At 42.2% G+C, this 14,877-nt stretch overlaps 1 protein-coding gene across 1 annotated transcript in view; it reads right to left on the bottom strand.

The window, feature by feature from the left end:
• PAPPA2 (pappalysin 2) overlaps nt 1–14,877 on the bottom strand; it is a 628,099-nt gene that overhangs the window by 157,563 nt on the left and 455,659 nt on the right. The window contains exons 12-14 of the mRNA XM_055255382.2: nt 8,022–8,315; nt 6,126–6,318; nt 117–238 (exon numbers count right to left, since the gene is read on the bottom strand). Of these exons, the coding sequence (XP_055111357.2) occupies nt 117–238; nt 6,126–6,318; nt 8,022–8,315 (609 nt within the window). The remainder of the gene's footprint in view (nt 1–116; nt 239–6,125; nt 6,319–8,021; nt 8,316–14,877) is intronic.

Here is a 14,877-nt window from a genome sequence, read left to right as displayed (position 1 = left end):
ACACACACACACACATACATTGTGTTTTTCTCACCATGTCACTACTCCACTCTTTACCTCCACCCCCATCCTCAGTGGTCACCAGGGTATAAAGAAAAAATGTCATGATACTTTACCCACAGCCTCCTCTGGGGTCCAATAACCTGAGGAATCACACACCCGCCGGGAGGAAGCTGTGTGCACATACTGACGAAATGTCCCATCTTCAGTGCAAGCGCCACACATGCTGCCTGAGGCCCTGGGAAGATAAAGGGATGGAGATAGGAGATGAGGAGAGTCCATCAGATGAGTTGGGATAAGAAAACTAGAAAGACCTTTGTGTGGGGAGGGGAGGGGTTGATGGTTAGTAAGGACCTAGAGAGTAACTAAGAACAACTGTATCTCAATCCTTTTTTCTTGTGTGGACCTCATCTTTGCAAAATTCAGTGACATGAAAATTTCAAATCATGAAGCAGAAAAAATTAGCTAAGTCATAAAAGAGGCCTGTGGAGATGAAAGTGGGCAGTTTCTGTCCTAGGAACAGTAAACACCAAACAATTAAAATCTGAATCTTTCAACATAAAACTCCCGTCTACATTGACTCTCAAGTCATTCAAAGGCTCCTTGAGTTTCCCCCACTAAAACAGACAATAATTTCCCGCACAAACTTACTAGCTAGATGTGTCCTTATGTTTTAAGCTCCCTACCTTAAATCACTTACATAAAATAAAAGTCAGGTGAAATGTAATGTCTCTTGGCTCACCATTGCCCTTGGGGATATATCCAAATTATTTATCACGACTCAACGCCCTTCACAAGCTAGCTCCAGCCTCACCTACTGCACTTCCTTTCTGAGTTTTATATTTCCAGCACAATGAACAGATCACCATTCCACAAATACATCATGCTCTTGAGCTGTTCTCTCTGCTGCCAAATAACCTTTCCAAGCTTCTCTGTTTAGCAAACTCCTACTTACCCTTCAAGAACCATTCAAGTGTAAACTCTGCAGTAGCACTTAGCCTCTCTCCTCTGAGTGACCAGTACTCCCTTCTCTGTGCACCCACTGCACCTGCTGGCTCCTCTCTTAGGGCTCTGCTATGTGGTGTTGAGAATTTCCATTCACATTCTTTCCTCTCCTTTGCCTGTGAGCAGGTCCAGACCAAGATATATTTTTATTTATATTCACAACAGGTAGCATAGGGATTGGACCCAGCAGTCCGTCTGTGAATGCTTGTTTTATGGATATCCATGAGGTGATTAATACACTTTATGAAAGTTCTACAAGTACTATAACTGAGGTAACTGGAAGAGGTAGACACAATAATAGCTACATAATAATGGTAAGTCACTTCATGGGGCTTGCCTCTGATGCTCAGAATCTTTTTAGAAGCCCACTTGTGAATGACACATCTGAAAACGGAGGCATCAAGTCAGGGTCTCAATAACATCTTGTAATATGCCAGAAAAATAGCATTATAAAATAAAGGCAGTGATTATGACAGCTGCTCCTATTTCTGAAGTACCTCACATAACTGGCATTGTGCCGCTATGTCGTGGTTTTCATAAATGATTTCTAATTCCTGTAATAACCTTATGTTTACAAATGAGAAAACTCAGGCTCAGAGAGGTTAAGTAAATTGCCTAAGGTCACAACAAGTTCCTTAATTTCTTTGAGCAAGTTCCCAAACACCATTGAGTGTCCAGTACTTTGGAAACTAAAAGGTGTAGTTAAGATCCAACCTCTGACTCCAATCAGCACTCACTTCTAACGTGAACAAAACTCCAAAGCTCATTCCTTTGATGCACTTGGCCCTTCCGGGGCTGCTGCTAAGTGCGTAGCTGGGGCTCTTCTCTGACATAAGGGTTCCAAATACCTGCTGGGGTGGAGTAAACACAACTCCAAGCATGACACAAATCGCTGGGCATGTGACGTGAGTCCCCCTGACACACATGTTGGGAGGTCTCAAAACCGTAGTCCACCTAGCTGAGAAAAGGAAGCAAATTGCAGGCTTTTCTGCCAACAGACTCTCAGCACACCCGTACTGATGTCTGCTTTATCGTAACGTTTGTACCAGGGAGAGAATTCAAAGATTAAATTGTTTACATGTGTTACATAAACGGATGTAAAACTCTGGTTTGCACACACCCACAGAGGACTTGCTGTTCAGGCAGTTCGACCAAAGCTGCACAAGGTCACACTTGCAGGAAGATGATTCTCACACACATCACATAGATGTGTGCTGACCCACAAACAGAGCCCATAAGGTTTTGGGCGCTGATGATCATGAAACTACTTTGTAGGGTTGTGAGGTCTAAGTGGTGTCACACACTAAGTATGTATCAAGATATCAGAGACAAGTATCAAAATCCCAAGAGTCTGAAATACCACTGTGAAAGAGGATTCACCAGCTTCCTCCTAGCCCTGTCTCTCTCCTGCCTCTCTCCCTAGGCTTTCAGCAAAGCTGAAGGGCACAGAAACTTGCTCCAGTGACACCCTTCTCTTTAGCTGAGGCCTGACACCCAGAGGGGAAGTGTGATGCAAAGAAGAGATGTGCTAAATAAGAATGCTCTAAATTTTTTTTTTCATCATGGTGATTTTATTATGACATTAAATATTTTTATAAAATATAATTTTTTGTTTTTTTTTCTGTTCTTTTTTTTAGTTTTTTTTTTATTATTATACTTCAGGTTTTAGGGTACATGTGCACAATGTGCAGGTTTGTTACATATGTATCCATGTGCCATGTTGGTTTGCTGCACCCATTAACTTGTCATTTAGCATTAGGTATATCTCCTAATGCTGTCCCTCCCCCCTCCCCCCTCCCCCCTCCCCCCACCCCACAACAGTCCCCGGAGTGTGATGTTCCCCTTCCTGTGTCCATGTGTTCTCATTGTTCAATTCCCACCTATGAATGAGAACATGTGGTGTTTGGTTTTTTGTCCTTGCAATAGTTTACTGAGAATGATGATTTCCAGTTTCATCCATGTCCCTACAAAGGACATGAACTCATCATTTTTTATGGCTGCATAGTACTCCATGGTGTATATGTGCCACATTTTCTTAATCCAGTCTATCGTTGTTGGACATTTGGGTTGGTTCCAACTCTTTGCTATTGTGAATCATGCCGCAATAAACATACGTGTGCATGTGTCTTTATGGCAGCATGATTTATAGTCCTTTGGGTATATACCCAGTAATGGGATGGCTGGGTCAAATGGTATTTCTAGTTCGAGATCCCTGAGGAATCGCCACACTGACTTCCACAATGGTTGAACTAGTTTACAGTCCCACCAACAGTGTAAAAGTGTTCCTATTTCTCCACATCCTCTCCAGCACCTGTTGTTTCCTGACTTTTTAATGATGGCCATTCTAACTGGTGTGAGATGGTATCTCACTGTGGTTTTGATTTGCATTTCTCTGATGGCCAGTGATGATGAGCATTTTTTCATATGTTTTTTGGCTGCATAAATGTCTTCTTTTGAGAAGTGTCTGTTCATGTCCTCTGCCCACTTTTTGATGGGGTTGTTTGTTTTTTTCTTGTAAATTTGTTTAAGTTCTTTGTAGATTCTGGATATTAGCCCTTTGTCAGATGAGTAGGTTGCAAAAATTTTCTCCCATTCTGTAGGTTGTCTGTTCACTCTGATGGTAGTTTCTTTTGCTGTGCAAATGCTCTTTAGTTTAATTAGATCCCATTTGTCAATTTTGGCTTTTGTTGCCATTGCTTTTGGTGTTTTAGACATGAAGTCCTTGCCCACGCCTATGTCCTGAATGGTATTGCCTAGGTTTTCTTGTAGGATTTTAATGTTTTTAGGTCTAACATTTAAGTCTTTAATCTATCTTGAATTAATTTTTATATAAGGTGTAAGGAAGGGATCCAGTTTCAGCTTTCTACATATGGCTAGCCAGTTTTCCCAGCACCATTTATTAAATAGGGAATCATTTCCCCATTTCTTGTTTTTGTCAGGTTTGTCAAAGATCCTATGGATTCACAGCCGAATTCTACCAGAGGTACAAGGAGGAACTGGTACCATTCCTTCTGAAACTATTCCAATCGATAGAAAAAGAGAGAATCCTCCCTAACACATTTTATGAGGCCAGCATCGTCCTGATACCAAAGCCTGGCAGAGACATAACCAAAAAAGAGAATTTCAGACCAATATCCTTGATGAACATTGATGCAAAAATCCTCAATAAAATACTGGCAAACCGAACTGGAGGCATTCCCTTTGAAAACTGGCACAAGACAGGGATGCCCTCTCTCACCACTCCTATTCAACATAGTGCTGGAAGTTCTGGCCAGGGCAATGAGGCAGGAGAAGGAAATAAAGGGTATTCAATTAGGAAAAGAGGAAGTCAAATTGTCCCTGTTTGCAGATGACATGATTGTCTATCTAGAAAACCCCACTGTCTCAGCCCAAAATCTCCTTAAGCTGATTAGCAACTTCAGCAAAGTCTCAGGATACAAAATCAATGTACAAAAATCACAAGCATTCTTGTACACCAATCACAGACAAACAGAGAGTAAAATCATGCATGAACTCCCATTCACAATTGCTTCAAAGAGAATAAAATACCTAGGAATCCAACTTACAAGTGACGTGAAGGACCTCTTCAAGGAGAACTACAAATCACTGCTCAATGAAATAAAAGAGGATACAAACAAATGGAAGAACATTCCACGCTCATGGGTTGGAAGAATCAATATAGTGAAAATGGCCATACTGCCCAAGGTAATTTATAGATTCAATGCCATCTCCATCAAGCTACCAATGACTTTCTTCACAGAATTGGAAAAAACTACTTTAAAGTTCATATGGAACCAAAAAAGAGCCCGCATCGCCAAATCAATCCTAACCCAAAGGAACAAAGCTGGAGGCATCATGCTACCTGACTTCAAACTATACTACAACGCTACAGTAACCAAAACAGCATGGTACTGGTACCACAACAGAGACATAGATCAATGGAACAGAACAGAGCCCTCAGAAATAATGCCGCATATCTACAACTATCTGATCTTTAAGAATGCTCTAAATTAAAAGAAATCATCCATTCTGTGCTCCTTATTGCCGAATTTCCACTGGACTCCCGAGTTCACCTCCAGTCAGTCGTGGGGTCTTGGGCTTGCCATTGTATGTTTCTCTGTGCCTCAGAATTCTCACTTATTTAGTAGGAACTGTGTTTACTGCAAAGACTAAGACCAGTGCAAGTAAAATACCTAGCACAACACTTCACATATAGTGTAACCAATAGATAAGGGACTGTCATCATTCAGAATACAGCAGTAGGTTTTGAAAGAGGTCAGTCTGCACAGGTCACAGAAGGGGTTCTGGTCCTTCTCAGTGAAACCACATTCTCCCATCCCTCACCAATTATCAGATGTAATTCATTTTCCTACCTTTCTCTCTTTTCTACAAAAATGTATCTGTTATTCTTTCAAACCAATATGCAAAGGACGAATGAAAGTTAGTTTTAGGTGTAATGCTTTTCTTCAGTAAACACATGTTAGGTGTCTGTTGTGGCAGGGCAAGAGACAAAGAGATAAAAAATCATCCTGCTTCCCCCAGTAGTTGCCAGTCAAGTGGGGCAGGCAGGAAAATAAGCAGAGCATGACAATTCCATAAGATAGTGGCCTTAAGAGGGGGAGGCACAGGAGGCTGAGAAGGTGTCAGAAGCACCCACATAAGTCAGGAAAGCCCTCTGATGCACAGCTTGTGGCAGTGGGCACACTACCATCCACCCACACCCAGAAGTGCCTGGAGAAGCATGCTGTAATGCCTCCCCCAACACCACTCTGCAAGTGGCAAGCCGCCACTCCACCCTCATGCCACAGAGGAACAGCTGACAGAGACAAATGGCAGATGCCCTCTCAGTTCTGCCAATTTATCCCTGTCACATCGGTCAGCCTCTCCAGGCCTCCCTGAGAGGGGAGTGAGCACTTAAGATGAGCCACTGGCTCACAAGAGAGCCCATGAGTTCTGCTAAAGCAACGAGAACACAGCAGGCCGGAGCAGCAGCTCTGAGCAGTGGTGCACACATTAATAGTTCCAAATTGGAGTTCCCCTGGATTCATATTCTTCCCCTTATTCATATGAAATGCCACAGAGAAATAAACCAGCTCACCCACAGCCAGTGCCTCTCTCACCTGTCATATACAACTCCACTAATAGGAGGCAGCCAGTGGATAGTGAGGGACTTGTTGGTCTGCCCGATGACCATAGGTGGGATGGGGATGGGGGTGGGCTTTCTGCTTTCAGTCCACTGCTGATAGACTAGGTCCAAATAGCAATGCATTCGGGCCACTTGGTTAGGGGTGAAGTTGTCAGTGCAGTTATCATCTGTGGAGACAAAAAAGGTAGCACAAGAGACGGAGATTTTAACACGTCAAGTCCACCAAGGCAGGGATAAATTTGTGTCTTGTTCATGGCTGAGTTAACTTATTAGGCTCAATGAGCACTTGTTGAATGAATGAGCAAATGCAATCTATTCCAGAAAGGGTCTAAGCTGGAAAGGGTAAGAGAAGACAGAGACCAGAGATGCAGCATTTTCATATCTAAAGCAAGGTCATGACCTTAAAGTTGGGCAGCCCAGGGTGAGACTCAGGTTGCTCTGAGCTGATGGTTGCTTATTCAGCAAACCACAAGATGGCAGTATTTCAACAGATGGCCCTTTCAATTAACATTTGTGGAGTTGCAGATACCTGCTTTATTGCCCAGTGACGTTGGCAAAGGTTAGTGAATATTCAGTGGGGCTGCTCAAGGGGAAAGAGAGCCAAATGCCAATGAGACAGCAGGGCTGGGAATGGTGGTCTCAGCCTCACTTCTGAATCTGGCAAGGTCTCTTTAGCAGGTACGTTTTGCATAGGGTTGGAAAGGGAGTTTTCTTAGTGCCAGGAACTTTTCCAGTGAAAGCACACCAGTCAAATACTGCCTCGATCAGCTTCTTAAATGTTTCCTCTTCCCACTTCAAAGGTGTTGCCTTCAGAGCTCTGCCCTCTGCATGGCATCGTCTGGTGTTTCTGCCCCTTGATGGGGGAGAGGTGCTGGTGCTTACACATCTGATGCACCTCAATTATTCACTGCAATGAAACTCAGATAAACACATCTTGAAAGATGACAGACAGAATCAGCTCATCACGCTTTCTTCCCTTCAAAGTCATGACCAGGGTGTGGTGGTTTATTCTTTTTTGGATAGTTCTAGAAGAACCTGTCACCAAACAAGCCCCTGAAACTTATAGAAAAAATATCTTCTTTCACCATTGGACTAGGTCATCAAATCAAATAAGTGTTTAATTTTAGGGATAAATTTGAGTCCATTATAGGAAACCAGTCACTATTACTTTTCACCAGAAACAAGGAAGGCATGAGAGACAGTGAAGAATAATACAGAAGCTGAATTAAGGCAAGAAAGACCAGATGACTAAGTTTTTCCCAGGGCAAGAAGATGCCATTTTTTTTAAATTAGATGTCACCATTTGGTGGGGAAAGGGTGGTAGGCAGCCAAGAATTTGTGCTTGGCTAGTGCTGGAAAAAGAGAATCTGATTTTTTTTTTTTTTTTTTAGTAGCATACAGTAAAATATGCTGAGCCTAAATTAACCAAGCCACCTTGTTGACCAACTTCAAAAATAGTACAAAGGGCCACCTTGACCCATAAACTCTTTTCTTTCATTTCCATTTGACTCTTCTTCAGAGTAAATGTCTAAGAATGAGGGCAAAAATAAGAATAACCATATTCTAGAAGTCAAGGGGATCACAAGAGGGCTTTTGGCTCTGTGCCTTTTTTACTATCCAGGATGGAAGTATATTTTAAAATATCTAGTAGAGGAGAATTCAGTGAACAAAGTACCTTAATATGTCAGTATTTCTTCAAGTTCTTCAAAGACATGAAAAAATAATAATACCTTATAATAAATACACTTCAACTCTCTGACACAAATGACCACTTAATCATTCTCCCATCAGCTCCCACACCTCCACCCTCCCAGCTCTCAGAGGCCCCCACGTATTCTTAATAGAAAACAAAACAAGACAGTGGTGATACCCGTGTAGCTCATGTAGTTGGTGAACGGAGCCCCTGGGAAGCGAGTGAAGCCACAGATGTCACTAGTGGGCTCTGGTTCCCGGCACAGCTCACTCTTGGGAGTAGGGGCAGTGTCGGCACAGAGGTCTCCGGTTTCCATGGACGGCACTGTCTCCTTGCAGGGGTCATTGCAGGATTCTCTTTCGCTGACCCCTTTAAAGACATGGTAGAGTCCTAGAACATGTCCCACTTCATGGATCATGGTGTCGGTGTGGCCAGGCATCCCATAATAGGCTGGGCTGAGGACAATGCCACCTGCAATAAAAGTTTTGAAAAGCCTTTCAGAGCACAGAATGAATAGCTCTCCAATCCTTAATTAAGTTTTCTGATAAACATCAAATATTCCATTTCAGCCTCTAAGGAGTCACTTTATAACTTCTGGTGACATACAGTCATTGCTCTTCTTTCTTGCCACAGAAACCCTCTGAACAAATTAATACACACTTCTTTATCCTCTACATGGGTGAGTGTTATACTAGAGGCCCAGGATAGCAATGTTGACATAATAGAGAGCCAGAATTCTCAGCCCTGTATGCATATTAAAATCACCTGGGAGAGTTAAAAGAAGACACACAGGGGTTCAAATACTACCCTAGATGAATTGAATCCAAACATTTGAGGATGAGGTTCACGCATCGACATTTTTAAAAACTTCCCAGGTTGAGAATCACTGGTCTAGGCAAAAGCCCATGGGATTTGGAGTCAAGGAAATCTGATCTAACTTCTGCCCCTCCACATTCTAGCTTTGAGGACTTGAACAGCTGTCTTACTACCTGGAACTCAGTTTTGTTGTCTGTAAAGTGGGGATGATAACACTAATATCTGTTTGTTTGTTTGTTTTTCAGTGTTTGGCACATTAAAGGAAATGACAGCTGTGTAGGCTGCTTCTGATTTAATAATCCCTACTCTCAACAACTAGTCAGACAAAAGATAAGTTCAACTGAACTACCACAAAAATTGAGAATGTCACAATCACCATAAGAATATGCCCCACCCTCACTCCCCCTAACTCTCCATGAGAACACGAAGGGAGGTATTTCAGAGAAGAGTTCATTGCATCCAATCAGGCTTAGATGAGAGAGTTAGTGGTGTCATTGGAACCTTACAAAAGGAAAGGCTAAGGATCTCTAAGTGACCCAACTTCTATCTGTGTAGCTTGTTGGAATCCTAATTCCTGCTTTCCTCCTTTCCCATGGTTGAACCACCTAGCTTTCCTTCTTTACACCCCAAAATTGTCAGGGCCAGGCCCAGTCTTATCTCTGAGAGATGAGGCAGAGAATGTCAACATCCCTGGATCAACCCTCTGGGGTCCAAGGTCACCCCTGGCTGTGCTGCGCATCTGGCCCTGCCCTTCTGTCACAGGTCTGATCCCAGTTCCCTGGACTTGCTTCACTTCTTGCACCTGAGCCCTCCCTATATCAATAGTCTTCTGAGTATAGCAGGTCCTCCAGGAGAATAGCTCTGCCTTTCTCTTGCCAGATTATATTCCAAGGACTATGTCCTATTCCTGCCTCCATTCAACATCCCTTAGACAACCACATACACAGCCTTATGGGCAGGAGACAATCACAGGGTATCTGGCGGCACACCCACTGGCCTATCTAATAGGCAGCTCAGTTGACTTTCTTGTGACTACTTTACTGCACAGGACAGTTTCTAAGTCCGAGTTCCAGTCTCCCAGTTTACTCGAACATACTGACATTACCCAAGCCATGCCCAGACTCATCTAAGACACAGTGTCTCCTTTCACATCCCAGGTGAAACTAGACCTCACCTCCGGTATTTATTATTTCTACTACTTCTGGTAAAATTGTTATTCTCTAAACTTATCCTTTTTTATTTCTCTTTTTTTATAAGGTTATTTTCTGAATATTTATTTCATTTGTGCATCATGATGTCAACATAAGGTCAAACTAACTTGAAAACAGGTCTGTTTCAAGAGCACCTGTTATTTGAATAAACCTGGAGAAACAAAGTATTTCCACTTTCCAAGAGGCCCACACTTCATGCTTACATATCCAAAAGCAGCAAGAATCATCACCAATATTCATGCACAATTATGCCTCCAGTCCTCTAACGGCGGTATCGACCTTCACATCAGTGGAGATCATTCTAAGAGAACAGCTTTCTGTTCTTTCCAGGTGCCTTCACCTTTTCCATCCTTTTTCCTCTGCCACACTTCTACTCTCTACATATGTTTAATCCCTTTTCTGCCTACTCTTTCCTTTCTTTCCCCCCACTTCTAAGTAAGTTTTGGCTTAAATAAAACTAATCTTCAGAAATAGGATTTTGAAAGGCTACACAATTCACCTATAAAGTTTAAGTATCTACATTGATTAGTTATTTTCCCAAATTGTGTTCATAAAATCTGAACCTGGGTAATACTTTGAAAAAACAAGTGGCATCATTGTTTAAATATGCTTGAGGAAAATGCAGCACACCATACCACCCTCCTGAAAATCCATAATGTATATGAGAGTGAGTTGTTGTATTAAGGGCCCCGAAAAGTCCTTCATCAATTGAGTTTTACCCTTTGCTTTACAAACTTATTTGAACACAGAACCTGTCCAGGGTAGAATATCTTTTGACATCTCTGGAGTACCAGATGTCTCAGAGCACAATCCAACAAACACTACCAAAGATGAAAAAAAAAAAAAGTTCCAATCAATAGTTACCTTCCACTCATATGTTTCAGCTCTGAGCAAACATCAAATATCCCCACATCCTATGGCCAGCCAGGCCCAGGTCCTTTTGTGATCTCCTTCAATTATAGATAAAGAAAATACAGATGAAAAGAAAGACGGTTCTAGGAAGAAAGGATGGCAAAATCAACATATGCCAAGAAAGGAGGGATGACCAGGAGTGTGGACTGGAAACACTTGGGAATATGGGGGTGGTCGTTACAATATTGGGCTTCTCATCAACCAGCAGAAGTCTCTACCTGAACTCCAAATGAAATGTTTCCAAATCTAAAAATATTTTGCAACAGCCATCTTTCAATAAACCAGCTTATTTATAACTGGGAGAAGAAGCTAAAAAATGCAAGCCCTCAACACTCCCAGCAAATCCCCTCCATACCCAGGACAATTGGCCAGGGTTCTCCAGTGTAACACTCTTGGTGCACATTCCCAACACAGAAGAATAAAGTTTTAACCAAACAACACTTACATTTTCACTAAAAACATAATTTTAACACACATTTGCAAGTTATATTTTCAATTGCGAAGAGATGTACTTATGCCAAAAACTCATTTATATGAGAAGGCACCGCAATGGGTTCAGTAACTACATGTGTGTTAACTAGGAGATTGCACAAAATATAGAAATATAGAAAATATAGAACAAAATATTGCTCTAATTTCAGGATGAGTGTTGTGCACACCAACACATGTTGAGAACAAAAATCCCAAGGTCCTAGATGTCTTATGGTAATTCTATGTCTGCTAGAGCACAAGATTATAAAATTATCCCCCTGGACTAGAACTAGAAGAACTTGGAGTGTTGAGCATTAGCTGACCCTCACTTGCTCCATGGCCTTGGCTGTTCAACCTTTCCCCTAATCTCTTCATCTGTAAAATGAGGGGGTAGATTGGCTTATCACTAAGATTTCTTCCCATCTGTATTCCCAGACCCTCAGAGCTAACAGGCAGGCTTTGAGGGACAGTCATGAACATATGTGAAGGAATCTGTATTGTCCTGGACTGTCACTGCCTCTGCCTTGCAGTTTGTGTTCCAAGACTCCAATCTCTCAGCAGCCTGAGGTAAAGGCAAAAGCTGGCAGTAAGAAGCCAGCCATCCTACTCTCAGACCTGCCGCAGATTTCCAAGTGACCCAGATTCGCCAACCTTTAATCTGCACTCCCTCTCCGTGATATAGTTTGGCTGTGTCCCCACTCCAAATCTCATTCTGAATTGTAAACCCCATAATCCCGTAATCCCCACATGTCAAGAGTGGGACCAGGTGGAGGTAACTGAATCTTGGGGGCAGTTTCCCTTATGCTGTTCTCACAACAATGAGTAAGTCTCAAGAGATCTGATAGTTTTTTAAGTGTCTGGCATTTCCCACACTGGCACTCATTCTCTTTCCTGCCCCACTGTGAAGAGGTATCTTCCACCATAATTGTAAGTTTCCTGAGGCCCCCCAAGCCGTACTGAACTGTTAGTCAATTAAACACCCTCCCTTAATAAATCACCCAGCCTCAGGCATTTCTTCATAGCAGTGTGAGAACGGACTAATACAACCAGTTTGCACCCTTCATCCACTCTCACAGATACACAGAGGGGTCTCACACTGTTCTTGCCACTCACTCTTTATTCCAACCAAAACAAACTTGTGAAGTTATTAGGGAAATGAGTTTTAATCACTCACAGACACACACATTCACATTATTAAGGAGTGGGTTTTCATTATACACTGAGACACACTCACATCGATGTAGGGCTGAGGAAAGACATTAAATTTATTTGGTGATTTAGTTTAGAAAAGTTCTTTCATGTTTTAATAAAAGTTACAATACACATGTACTCATGCCAAAGCTGGAGTGAGGCATAAAGATGTGTTGCCCAAAATTTAATAAGAGGAATGCAAGCATTTCTTTTCATTAAAAGGAACAAGATGTGATAATAAATAATAAATAAAAACTGAGTGGTTAGAGTGGCAATCCCTTCCTGCCATCACCAGCATTTAAGTCTTACCCTGGTGAGGAGGAGGGGGCCGGAGGGACTGTGCATTCCCCTGCTTTCAGAGAAAGCTGCAATCCTTTCTCAGGGGCAACAGCGTAGGAATAATGAAACAATAGTAAGAAATGCTACTTGTCAGTACCATTTTATATTAATATTCAAATGAACCAGCATTATCTTTTGAAGCTAGAATCTGCACACACACTTTCTTCCAGTTACATGGGTCAGACTCTGCGTGGTTACACGTGGGTCCCTGCACTAATGGGCAGAAGCTTCTCTCTCACAAGGTACCCTTTGGAGGGGCCAGGGCTCCTTCTTTGGCTGGCACTGTAAAGGTGTTGATCCTGATGTGGGGAAACACTCCTTAAAAGCTCTCAAGGCTGTTTACTGATCTGTTTAATGGTAATAACAAGAGTTTCTACCTCAAAGGATTGTCATGAAGATTAAAGTAGTAAGGTAAATAAATAAGCATCTAGCTTATTTCCTAGAACAAAGAAACTCAAAATACATATTAGATCACTTGTCAATATTATTATTCTATGTGCAGTCTGGCAGTACACGTTCATTTGCCTGTAACCTTCATTGGCTCCCACCTAACCTTCATTCATTAAAAAAAAAAAAAAAAAAAAAAAAAAAAGGAAGGTGGGGCCCGACCATAAATTGGACAGACCTCCCAGAGTGAAACCAGGCATTGCCAGACACAGTAGGAGAACAAGCTCAACAAGGAGCTCTGATTTTCCTCTAAGCCGCTCACACTTTGTCTTCATGTTTTTCTGATCCTGACAACCACAGGCATCCAGAAGACAAGCAAGACTTGGACAGGGCTGCAAACAGACAAGTGCCCATTCTCTTCATAGACAACACATTAGGGTTCAAAACTTATTCCTAGCAGTCTGAAATTAGGCTGCTAATTGCAGGAGGAAAGGAAATCTTACTGAATTGGGGCTGTTGGCATAATTCTTCATAGACCTCAAATTATTGTTAGATCAGATTTACACAAGTTGTCTTTGTTCTATAGTGCCAATAATTATTCCCTTCCAGCTCTCTAGTTATGTGGAATATGATTATCATTTTTTATACTCAAAACCATTAATTTTTATCATTCCTTATCTTGGAGGACAAAATTGAAACACAGATGAGAGATAAAATACGATGGTAGAATGGGGAGTGGGGTAGGGATGAGATTCCATCCCCTACAGTTGAATCCCTTCTTTGGTGTTCCTGCTCTTGCCTGACACATTGAAACAGGAAGAAAAAAGAAATGCACACATATATTTTCAACTATACCATGACACTTCAGTCTCCACTCTGAGGCACTTTCAGGCTCCCCCACCTTCACTCACTTCCCCAACGCCCATCCAAGGCTGTCAATGGCCTGATAACAAGACCAGGAATACTTACTCAGGGGAAGCTTTGAAGTACTAGTGTAAAAGGACAGAAAAAAATTGGAAATACTAACATTTTACCCCAGTGGTTCCTTGCTTCTCTTCTTCCTACTCCACTCAATTCACAATGCCAGACTTTTCTACATGTATTAACCTCACTAGGAAGTAATACAGCAGAATGAAAAGCAAGGAAACAAGAAATCCTTTTTTGGCTTTGGGGTTTTCTAAGCCTCTGCCACCTGGGTCCTGAGACGATTCCAACCATGATTTAGCCAGCATGGTGGATGGATTGAAGATAGGGACTCTCGCTCTCACATTGCCAACACGACCACTACCACATTAGCTTAGAAAAGATTCTCCCAAGCTGAAAGAAGAGGAAAGAAACAAAAGGTAAATAATGGGAATGAATAGATGGTAGTGGGTCCAATAAAGTTGACTGTACCTTGACTTTCGAGCTGGGAAAGGGATAAAAACCCAAAATAGGTTTGTGTGATCTGAGAGCAGAGGGATCTTGCCTCATTATGGTAATAGATTCCTAAGTGGCTTAGCCCTAGAGAGGAACCACTGACCACCAGAGCTAAGCAGGAAGGGCAACAGAGCCTGCCAGAAATTCCCTGAGGGTGCCCCTGTGATGAGAACCAGGGTCATCTCAGGTGACCAGCATCAACTGGTGACCAAGGACAAAAATGGATCATTTTCCCTGTGGTCTTGGCACATATAAGCCATCTCCACAGTTAGGTACAGCCCCAAGCA

Source organism: Symphalangus syndactylus, chromosome 12 (genome assembly GCF_028878055.3).
Source record: "Symphalangus syndactylus isolate Jambi chromosome 12, NHGRI_mSymSyn1-v2.1_pri, whole genome shotgun sequence".
NCBI classification, from domain to species: Eukaryota; Metazoa; Chordata; class Mammalia; order Primates; family Hylobatidae; genus Symphalangus; species Symphalangus syndactylus.
The sequence above is the reverse complement of the archived record's forward strand: the minus strand, read 5'-3'. Positions and strand labels throughout refer to the sequence as shown.